Here is a 12,217-nt window from a genome sequence, read left to right on the forward strand (position 1 = left end):
ATATCCCATAAATATTAGCTTGACAGTCACGACTTCCTCCCACCATCCAAAGACGTCATGTTTGGGTTAACTGTTGACTTTAAATTGTCCGTAGGTCTGAGTGAGAGTGTGAGTGGCTGTTCATCTCTGTTTGTCTTTCTGTGTTGGCCCTGGTCCAGGGTGCACCCCTCCCTCGCCTGGAACGTTGGCTGGGATTGGCTCCAGCACCCCCCGCGACCCGGAAATGGAAAAGCGGTAGAAGATGGATGGATGGATAGTCATGACAGAGACACTGTAGATCCCCAGCAGATGATCCTTTCACCTATAAACATCAACATCTTCCTCATTACCGTCATCGCTTAAAAAAATAAGCTAAATACTGTCGGCACCTGAATGTGGGTAAAAAAAAACCAAAGCATTAATTGTCATTGTAGGAATGTTACCATTCAGCTCAAAACACCACCACACCTGAAGACATCTTCACAGGGCCTCAGTATTGCTGTGGACACGTAATCTTGTTTTAACTGTATGTCTGATGTGACAAACGACACATCACAAAAGACAATTTTTTGTATTGGTGGAGACCAAGGAGAATTTAAAGTTTGAATTCTCATAAACTATCTGTCCTTACAATAAAATGATGTAACCAGCGACTGGTTAGCTTAGTTTACCAAAAAACACTGAAAACAGAGGGACAATTTTTGTCCGGTTTCCATGCAATCCACAGACTGATGGAAGTTACACCTACCAGGTGAGAATTCAGTCTTTGCGAAAGTTACACATATACAACATTCATTGGAGAGATGGACAAATTGATTTTACTTCTTAAAGACTTGAGGCAGTCGAGCTTGTTCCTTCCATTGCCAGAGGCACAGCTAGGAGGGTGGTATTGATTTTCTCATTTCACTCTCCGCCACAAAACAAATGAACTTCACCAAAAGCAAAACTTTTGTTGCAGCCTATTGCACATATTCCATCATCAGCGTCCACACTTTTCAAATATAGGTTAGATATGGAGGAAACTTTTTATTTGTTTCAGAGCTTCTTTTGTTGTTAGAAATTCAGATATTCCAGTGTTCCATTTGATTCCTGCTGCGTGCAGCTCGAACATCTTGTCCATTTGATCGCTCTGCTTTTTCCCAACTCAGACCTATCTCTTTCAAAGAGGGAGATTGGACGTAATTCCACCTTTGTAGCACTTCCATTAAAGGGTGTGGAGAGGCATTTCACAAACCACTCCTGCAAACTGCAGCCTCCAGCTGTGCTGTTGTTTTTGTCTGCTAAGAGTTTTGTGAAGCCCTGAGGAGTAAATTACACACTGTGTGACAACCTTATCTTTGCTCTCTCTCTTGCTCTGTGTTCCACCCCTTGCTCACACTGTTTGTGTAGATGTGTCTTAGTGTCTTTCCCTATCTCCCTTTTGATATTTTTATTTTTCTCCGTGATCTGTCAATTGAGAACTTTTTCTTGTTTTAAGTCTACATAACATCTCCAATTCAATTTTTGACAGCTTCTTCTGTAACTACAACCAAGTAGCCATTTATAGCAGAGACATTTTATGGAAATGTACCAGTTTAATTTAACCTCACAGGACCTACATCTCTGCTTCAAACACAAATGGGAAAACAGTGCTAAGAAGTGACAAATAGATGATAGATGGGATGACACAAAGAAAATATCACATAACACACCTTACAGTAGACAGGGCAAACAGCCAGCAAGGAGGGAGCACATAGCACATTCTTACATCACCTACATGCACAACACAATGTCTTTGAATAGAAACAAATATGAAGAACAATAAAAACCCATATTTCATGATGGAGTAAACACACACATACTAACAAAAGTCATTTGAGCGAAAAAACATTAGAAAAGTAGAGAACAATGTCACAAATTTCATTCATGAAACATTTCTTCTGCATAATAATGAATTTCCAAATCAAGGCATCGGTGTCAAACTGTTACCTGGTCTTGGCCTTGGCACTTTAGAATAAAGAAGTACTTTCTTATGACTTCACTCGTTACTTCATCTTACAATCTCAAAACTCCCCGTTTATGAATATATTAATGTCATTGCCACGTCAAAGAGAACAGCTTTAAAACCTTACCACAGTCCAGCAGATTTTATGTCAACTTAAGTAGTATCATAACTCTTCATAGATATGCACAGTAACTTTAGGCTGAAACAATGTTCAGGCAGCTGGTTGTTTTCTCCAGTCTGTTACTACCCACCAAAACTGAATCAACAGCACCTCCTAATGGGAAGAATTAGTCATTTTGAACTCACACGCTCATAACTGAACAATGCATCTGCTTTCTCTCGCTCTTGTTTTGTTTTTATTGTAAAATTTTATTGTTACGTGTTAACTGTTTGCCACCACAGAGTAGACACTAGTTCACTAAGTGTGACAAACACAGCAAACACACAAACCACCCGACACATGGCCACCAGCCACCAGAAGGAGAGGGGGGGGGCAGAGGTCAGATGGAGCGCACATGGGAACAGGCACCTGCACATCCAACACGGTCACACACTCTGATCTGAACACAGGCTGAGGTGAAGAGAGGGACAGATGTCACACAACACAAAACAGAACAAATGAACACAGGTCATGACAACAAAGTGTTGTTTCATAGCATTAGGTTCTTGTTTGTTGATATTCCAACAGAATTTTGAATGTTTCTGTACTTTAAATATGGTGTTTCTAAAGTTGTTATTATTAGTTATTAAAGTTATTTATAATCAGTAATTCATCATATTTATTGAAAATTTCGGGGGCGGGGGGGTTATTTTCTAACATGCTATGTTGAGCCTGAGGTTTCTTTGTGGCCAAAGAAGTAGATTTACAGCCCGCTGAAGTTTCATTGAATGCGCAGTCGGAACCTTCGAGTGCGGAAGACTTTGAGAGCCGGACACTGATGTAAAGATGGCGGACGTACCAGATAATGCGCCAGAACGTAAGTTTTTTTAAAAAAGTTAAATTCATGTGGACTTACATGTGTAAGACACTAGAGTCTATTCGCGGTTTTGTCTGTTGTAGCTCCGTCTTATTGCATTTTTTCCCCAAACGCGGCTGTTACTGTTGACAACCGACACCTGAAATGTTGCTGTAATTTTTTATCAACATCTCGGCAGGTTAGTATTCCCACCAGTACTGCGATGGTTAGAGCCAAAACCAATTTGCTTCCTGAATGCTAAAGTTAACTAACACATCTAAATGCTCCTCATTGTTTTGAATGAGATCAGCGTCGGTGGATTAAAGGTCTAATAATCAAAATAAAAGGAGACGGTCGGTTTATGGACAACTGAACGAGTTGACTGTGAAACTCCTCAGAGCTCCCTGAAATTCTGCTGAGTCACTGTAATACATTTGTCAGGGTCTTGGTCCAGTTTGGGAAATTACCTCCTTGTGTCTCAAGGTGGCACTGCGTTTTTGCTCATATCCAAATACGATGTGAAATTGTATTACAAAGATATGCAGCTTCCCATTTTATTCTGATTCATTTCAATTCCTGATCACCTCTAAGTTCAGGTAATTTGTACAAAGGAAGTAGTCAAACTGACAAAATGTTGCGATTGCTCTTTCCATTTCTTAAACAGTTTTTAATGGGGTTAGAGGAACAAAATTCAACAGTAGAGTTGAGGTTTAGCCACTTGAAGCAGTGTATGACATGCTGAACGAAGCAACGCACAAACAAATGAACTCTTTCAGATTGTCCAGGTACAACAAGTGAGCAAGCAGGGAAGTCAGCGTCATGTCAGGGCTGCCCCAATCAGAAGCTGTGTGCCTCTGGAGCCACCAAGGCTCCCGACCCTGGTAAGACTGTAAATCCATCTTGACATTATGGTGCTTTGATACTCTACAACTAATCCAGTGACTCATGGTCAAGCTGATCTACATTCAACAGTAAAAAAACTGTAAAAAAGTCTGTGAAACAACACGTCTTATTCTTCTTCTTCAAACATCTCCCAATCCTCTCAGCTATAGCAGAGATAGGAGCAAAGCTGGCAACAGTCAAACACAAGATCCTTGTGCTGTCTGGAAAAGGAGGAGTGGGCAAGAGCACCTTTAGTGCCCACCTGGCCCACGCTCTGGCAAGTGACAACACGAAGGAGGTAATGCGTTGGTTTTTATTTATTTTTTATTATGACACTGAACCGCAAGCAAGTAGTCCAATAAACAACATTATTGTTTTAACTGAGGACTACACACATTATTGCTGGTTTAATGTGTTTTTTTTCAGGGTTAGACAAGGATATTAACTAGATAACATCTTCTTGGTTTAAAGACATATTTGTGGTTTTATGTAAGAGCCACTATCCCAGTCTAGTTTCTCTCATGTCTTCTAGCTGCCATCACAGTGATAGCTTGGCCACTTAGTCTTGTTTTGTTAATAAAGTTAAAATGACAAAAAGATGGTGGAACGGTAGGTCCAGATGAGCCTTGCTATGGGCATGGTTGACTGCTTTGTTGTGCATCACAGTTACAGAGGTCCTAATGACTCGTTTTAATCCACAGTCTCTGAATATGAGCAGTGTGTGTTACCCTGTTTGTTGAGTGCCTTGATTCTCTGACAGTATTTATATAGAATCTACTTTATTATCAAAAAGATACGAAAATATCACTGTCTATTAACAATCTGGGACCTTTTAAGATTAATTTACATCTGCATAGTCTAAAACTCATGGGATGTAATAAACCCCTGTTGGCGCTGTAGTTTAGTTGTGTTTGATGTTTCTTTTAAATCCAGGTTTTTTTCAACCCTGCACTATGAATGTTTACATGTTGTGTTCAGAAAAACATGAAAACAGAATTTTTTTTGTGCGGTATTAGTTTAAGCAGACTGTGCAATTTCTAAAAGGACCTTCTCCAAGAAGGAGAGTTGATGTTGTGACAAGCTTAAAAGGTCAATTCATAATAGTCACATACTGTGTGAATGAATGGACTAGTACATATCCTGTCAGTACAGTAATGAAGACGGGTAAGGTGTGAATTGTTAGGTTACCTAAAATAACTACACAAACTATATATATAAAAAAACAGATTGAAGGAATGATGTCTAAAACATGGTTTACACTTGTTAATGATTAAATGAAATGCGCAACTAGACTGTAGGCTTAATGACAAAAACAGTGTCAGCTCTGTTCTGGTTCCTGAATCTGTTTTCAGAACTGTAATGTGAGAAAACCTGAATCACCATCTAATAAGTTAATATACACTACCCAAATAGGAAAGTGTGTCCAAACCTTTGATTGGTATATAATGTAGCTTTCCTCTAATTGAAGGAAGTGTAGACACATTTCCTTGGTTTTATTGAGGATGAAAAAGCTGTTTTCAGATTCAGTTCTGCTGGTATGAAGGTGTGTTTTCATAGGCTGTTAATATTAAACATTCCTTCACTCTGTGGCATGTCTAGCTTCATATTAGTAGATGTGAGCTCTTCACAACATCACAAGTTGTTAAAACAAATTGCATGCAAAAACAAATTCAGCTACATGCATACAGTAGCTTCAAAAAGTGGATTCAACTTTGTCAGAGGTCAGCATCCACAACCTCGTTGCTGGTTGTGCTGAATTACATTAGTTCTGTCTATCACCAGCCCACCCTACACCATAGACTAAGGGTTTTTTCCTTTTGTTTCTCTCTGTTCTGATTACAGGTTGCCTTGTTGGATGTAGACATCTGTGGTCCATCCATTCCTCGCATTATGGGCTTGGAGGGTGAGCAAGTAAGTTGACACTTGGTTTTTATCGAATAATTCATAGTAATACAACACTTTATTATAACTGTATTATAATTAGAACAATTAATGATACATATCACAAATTCTCCCCCCATAACTTACACACAGGAAACAATTTTCTATAATATTCTTTCCAGACATTTGTTTTATTTTATAATCAAGCTTTGACAAACATGAGTCCTCTGTTGTTTCATGGTCAGGTTCACCAGAGTGGCTCAGGCTGGTCTCCTGTGGTGAGTCAATTTAAACAATGCTGCTGGAGTTTTTATTATTTAATTAGTAATATAATAAAAAAAAATCTAAATCATATCATAAATATATCTTTTTATGTGTTTTTAGTATGTCGATGACAACCTGGCAGTCATGTCTATTGGCTTCTTGCTAAGTAGCCCTGATGATGCTGTGATCTGGAGAGGACCCAAGAAGAATGGTGTGTGCGTCTGTGCGTGAATGTGTTTTATCATTTCATGTCACGCCACTTTGGCTAGCGTAGTGTTTGTCTCCAACAGGGATAATCAAGCAATTTTTGAGGGACGTGGACTGGGGGGAGCTGGATTACCTCATTGTGGACACACCCCCTGGAACCTCTGATGAGCACCTGTCAATTGTTCAGTACCTTAGCTCCACCCATGTTGATGGAGCCATCATCATCACCACACCACAGGTACAATCACACATGCATATGATCCATAACTGTTAGTGCAGTAACAGCATTTACAGCAACTGTCAGGGAAATTCCTTCCTCAGTCTTAACATTAATACTGATTGTAATGCAGTTGATGTTTTCTTGCGGAATGAATTTCACCTATCTGCACTTGTTCATTCAGTAGTGGGTTTTTTTGGTATTTTAAAGGTGTGAAAGTAATAGTGGTACTAAAAAGCCGCGACAAGAGAAAATGAGGCTAAAACGAGAACGGCACCCAGTGCTTTTTACTCAAAATGCAACATTTCCACAGCTGCAGTAGAGTATCTCAGCATCTCTGTTAACCCGGCAATCAAAAGTGAAGATTTATGTCTAGAATTTACAATAGAAGAAAAACCACAGTAGAACAAAATGGAAAGACTGTACAATGGCAGATTAGTGTGGGGTATAGTTGTAAAGGAGAGGAGGGGGCTCTTGTGTTATCTTAACTGGAAAACCCCTCAGTGTTCATTTACTGTCACCATTCTTTTCACCATGCCCGACACCCATCAACAAGCATTCAATTGCGAACCACAATTGAGTTTTGGTTGACAGGAATTTATGATAATTGGCTGAAATTTGATTTCTTTTTTTCTTTAAGTAGAACTAAGAAAAAACAAACTGCGGCAAACAGAGCTTGAAAAGGCACTGGACACCTTACAGCATGTAAAGACTCCAAATTTTAGAAACTGATTCTGTTGGCACTTGCTACAATTTGTAAAACGGGGTAAGACTCATCATGAGAAACTTTGCTGCTAACATTTCCTGATTTGATAGTCTCTTATGCTCTTGTAAGCAAATGAAACTGAACTGGTTCCAACAAAGCAGCGGAGGTTGTCAAAGCATAATCAAACCACTTTCAGTTCTAGATGGCCGCTATCTAAAATGTTAGAGAGAAATGGCAGGCAAGTCCAGGCAACAATCTGAAACACCAGGAGCAGAAAAAAGATTGCATTGCATTTATGACTGTTGAGAAGCTTTTTAAAGAGCTATGGAAAGCAGGGATGTAATGATACATTCAACTAACGATTCAGTAAGAGTTCCGGTACTGGGTTAAAGATCGGATTTTCTCCTATTTTTATTCATTTTTCTAACAGATTGAGCTGGCAGACAAATTATGGCTGAAAAGGATAACTGCAATCTCCAAAAATGAAAGGGGTCTGAACAAACGGAAGAAATGTTACCATGTTAGCCATAACAGTGGAGCTATTTTCCCTGCCAATTCTGTCCCAGCTGTACTTTACACAGTGTTTAATCGCACTGCAACCAAAAGATGTTATCTAATCTTATCCCCATAAAAATTACCACACAAAACACGTCAACCGTAGTTTATTACCTATTTGTTAACCCAAAGCAAAAAAAAAAGCTGTAAAAAATGAAACATAAAATATGAAACAGCATATTGTATTGTGCATACTATACAGTATATCTCAGTATACTTGTTTTTTTTTTGTTTTTCTGATGTTGTTTTCCAGCCCATCTACACAGTTTTATAAATTTTTTACACACATTGTCACTTCTACTTATATAGACATTATTTTACTTATTTATGTATATATATTTAAGCAGGCCGTGGTATACGCTCATTATATCAGTTTTCGTCAGTTTCCTCAGCTGTGATATAATGAGCGTATATCACAGCCTGAAGTTATGTGTTGCTTTATAAAACGGTTACCAATAATGGAAATATGAAAGAGGAATACACAATCAATGTAGTTTTTATTCGTTGAGAAATACATAGCCTATTATAAATACATCAATATTTTAACCTTTTTGAATAAATAAATAAATAAATAAATGAAGACATAAATACACACACACACACACACACACACACAGTATCCGTGTTAATTTTAAACACAAACATTTGACCAGACTGCAGTGCTGGAAGGTTTTACCTGCTGACAGCACATAACTTCACACGAAGTTTAACTTCTTGGTTTTTTTTTTTTTTTTTTTTTTTTTTTTGTGTGTGTGTGTGTGTCAGACAAGCCCAGACTGACGTGTGTGTACAGAAAGAGGCCAGATAACCTCTGATACTGTACAAACTCAACACCACAAGCATTTAGCATTTTATAAGTGTGTACATAGATAGATATGAACAATACTCAGTTGTCATCTGACCTTGTACTGACTAGACTATGCGTAGCAGCCATTGGCAGCCATACTGGAGTTGTCTGCAGTCAACGCATGTATGTATGAAAAGCAGTTAACTGCTATAGTTGTCGCTGAAAGAATTCCCACAAGCTTTTTAGCTGTCAAATGAATTCTCTAACATTCCTATAAACAACGTTTGAAAACTAATCCACTGTCACTTTGTTGCTGCTCTTTATGTCAGTCTTGATATCTAAAAACAAAGATTCACAAGGTCACACAGAAGTAGATCACTTCCTCATTCCATCAGCTCTCTAACCAAAAGTTAATGCCCCTGAAATGGGGATTACCCAGAGAGAGAAGAGCATTTTTTCCACCCTGAAATATACAAAGTTAACTTTAAACAGTTAAACAGTGTTTCTTGACAGAACACTGATATTGGATGAGAGGGAAACAGAAACAATTTAAACTAATATTTTCTCTTCTCTTTGCGCCTTTCACTGGCGTCTCTCTCTCCTCCCCTCTTGCTTTTACTTTTCTTTTTCTGTCCTTCTCACTCGCTCTTTCTGGTTCTCTTGCTTTAGGAGGTGTCATTGCAGGATGTGAGAAAGGAGATCAGATTTTGCCACAAGGTGAAGCTCCCCATCATCGGAGTGGTGGAGAACATGAGTGGATTCGTCTGTCCAAAATGCAAGGTCACTGTCAGATTCACAAGCATGTAACTGACACATATGTGCATACAGAGTAGATGAAGTGGGCAAATCATACAGGCAATACAAGCATGTGTCAGCAAAAATGACCTTTTTAGATTCTTAAATTATATTTAATAACCCACTCAAACAGACAAAAAAACATTTCAAATGTCAAATAGCTTCAGAACCTGAAGTTTCTCACAGTAACAGATACTGAACTTGAATTCATGATAGATTTGTGACCACTTTCTATTCCTGTGCTCACAAGCAACATGGGACCAGTGTAAGTGAGGCTGACTAGAATCTAAAAATGAAACTAATAAATAATAATAAATTCTGGGGGGGATTTGTACTCTCTCTTGCAGACCACATCACAAATCTTCCCTCCCACCAGTGGCGGTGCTGAGCAGATGTGTGCAGATCTGAATCTGCCACTCTTAGGAAAAGTACCTCTAGACCCAAGGATAGCACAAAGCTGCGATGAGGGCAAATCGTTCCTCAGTGAAGTACCTGACTCTCCTGCTGCTAAGGTCTACCAGAACATTGTGCAAAGTGAGTGTTCACAATCCATAAATAACATGTACACAATTGCATAGTGTGCCGGTCCCATCACTTCTTTCATCATAATGTGGATTTTGTACCTGATAAACTAGCAAACCGATATAGTCTGATTTCCAATCAAGTGCCTCTGTGTTTTTGATGACAAAATAGTTTACTTAATGGCCCAATTCCTGATTAAATGCCATGAAAGGAGAAGTGACCACTTCTCAAATGGGAAGCAGGCAGCCAAAGGGGAAGAAGGGCTGTTTTTTTGTTTTTTGTATTTTTTTTTTTTTTTTAATCGTAAAATAATGCCCATGCCGTCTGAGATTATAGAGGAGGAATTAAATTTGGTTCATGTAAAAGATGCTTCAGTCAGGACTTTTGCCTTGTGTATGCACACACAAAGATCACAAACAGAGAAGAGGTATATTTGTGCCCTCGTTCATCTTCATCTTCATTGAGTCCTGTCTTCTATCCTCCCTCAGGTATCCAGGACTACTGTTCCAACAGTTTGACAGAGGAGCAGAGCACCACACTGAAGCACTGAGATGGATCACACAGTGAGAGTGTGGTAGATATGACCGATACAAGAAAATCCATGACATCAGCATTTCTGCGTTAATAAAACTATAACAAAATTTTTATTCATGACAGGTAGCAGCTATGGTCTTAGCACTTTTTCTAATTTCTGCGCAATTTGCTCCACTTGAAGATGTGAATTTCTAAAAACACTTTTCAACGTATGGTTTCAAACAGCTGGGCCCAGTAGTTTTCACCAGAGAGATATAAAACAGTACATTTGTTGAGGATTGTTTTATCTGTAGATAAATAAACTTTTTTTTTTTACATTTAAAACAACCTACAGTGCTCATTGAACATTCACACGCAACAAAACAGAAAACAAGCACCCTGATAAAAATCTGGGTTACAGAGACGAGGTAAGTGGTGGGATCAGTTGAAGTGATTTAATTGGAATTCATTGGTTGATTCTGGTCTTTTTATGGGATTTGTTGACAAGAACAGAAATATAGATAACAAGACTGAGGGTGGACTAGTGTAGTGCCAGAGACTGAATCTGCAGCAATTATACACATAAACTGTGCTGGTTCTCCCATTATTTGGAGGAAGTTAAAACTTTGATCAGGCATCAATTCAAGTTGTAGATATATTTAACTCTTCCAGTTTTTATCCCTGAATCAACTTTGTTAATTCGCTGGCCCTTGTTCTTCCTGGAATCTCTGAACAGTAAACAGGAAGAGAGGTAATGGTGGAACCAAAAGAACGTATTTAACCCATCTGGGTCTTAACACAGAGCACACATTCTGATTTTTGGAGCTTGTAGCTTGTAGAGAGAGAGTTAATTATTTGTTCAAGATGTTTTGGACTGCAGATGTATTGTGTTGATTGATTTGTAAAATGAATGACCAAAAATTAAATGGCCTTTCATGAATTTTCTCTTTAGTTCAGGCCTTACTGTTGGTTTATCCATGTTTTATGCATCCGCTTCCTTCTCTGGAAGTCCTTGAGATTCACAAATATTTAATATGAATGTACACAGTTCTACTTCCTAATATGTATTTTCAAATATAATTTCACTGTGATGAATAATTGTCAGGACGTTTGTGATGTCTGTAGAGAGCCCTGAGTCTCAAACCTTTAAAACTGCACTGTAAACATACACAGAAATCTCTATGCTGTCTGTGTCCTTGTTTGCTCTTGCTGTACATGGTAGTTCCCTCAGGGTTCACCAAAAAACACATGTGAAACTGCATCTGCATCCTGCCAACAGAAAAAAGCACCAAACCAACTGACTGATTTTTCACATATGTCAGACAGCAGGTTGACTGTAATTTGTGTTTTTATTGTAACAGCGTTGGTTAAAGTGCAGCGAGTTATAAAAGTATGACTTTGATTATGAAGAATAACAGATGAAAGATCACATGCGCTGTAACTATTACAAATGAGTGGTGAACTGCTCGGGGTGTTGGCACAATGTCAGCTGGAATGCACTGATAAGCAGCACAGGTATCGATGGATGGATGGGAATCTGGTTAAAAGAGTGAAGATGAATGCAGTTTGCACACACGGACGCTGCACGGTGCGAATGCCTTGTGCCAAAAAAACAAACAAAAAAAAAATCTAAAAATCCAAGCAGGATTTTGATTTAAGTAGGTTTTAAAGAGGGATCATTGTTGGAGAATGAAAGACGAGAGCTTCAGTCATAAAGGTTGGTTAATAGATGGGCATTTAAATGGGAACAGTGGTCACATTTTGGTTCTCACATTTGATTGTTAGTGCTTTAGTGTGCTGTGTGAGGAAAAAGAGGACTGTCAGCAAGTATAGTCCATCAGTCGCGTAAGCTGAGCCCTCAGACCAGGGTTCCAGAGAAAAGCTCAACAGAAATGTGGAAACATGCAATATGGTCAGATGAATCATTCTTTGCTACGCAAATGGGTTAGTGCCGATGAAGTCTGGAGAC

The 12,217-nt window shown here is 38.7% G+C and overlaps 1 protein-coding gene across 1 annotated transcript; it reads left to right on the top strand.

Moving 5' to 3' along the window:
- Positions 1-2,889: 2,889 nt before the first annotated feature.
- On the top strand, positions 2,890-11,428 carry nubp1 (nucleotide binding protein 1 (MinD homolog, E. coli)). The gene is made up of 10 exons (XM_029508162.1): positions 2,890-2,940; positions 3,696-3,800; positions 3,966-4,099; positions 5,644-5,712; positions 5,928-5,960; positions 6,067-6,157; positions 6,237-6,391; positions 9,088-9,198; positions 9,561-9,747; positions 10,224-11,428. Exons 1-10 carry the CDS (start codon positions 2,910-2,912, stop codon positions 10,283-10,285), a joined length of 978 nt encoding a protein of 325 aa, XP_029364022.1. The 5' UTR covers positions 2,890-2,909; the 3' UTR covers positions 10,286-11,428.
- The last annotated feature ends 789 nt before the right edge of the window (positions 11,429-12,217 follow it).

The sequence above is a fragment of the Echeneis naucrates genome, chromosome 8 (genome assembly GCF_900963305.1).
Source record: "Echeneis naucrates chromosome 8, fEcheNa1.1, whole genome shotgun sequence".
In the NCBI taxonomy this organism is placed as follows: domain Eukaryota; kingdom Metazoa; phylum Chordata; class Actinopteri; order Carangiformes; family Echeneidae; genus Echeneis; species Echeneis naucrates.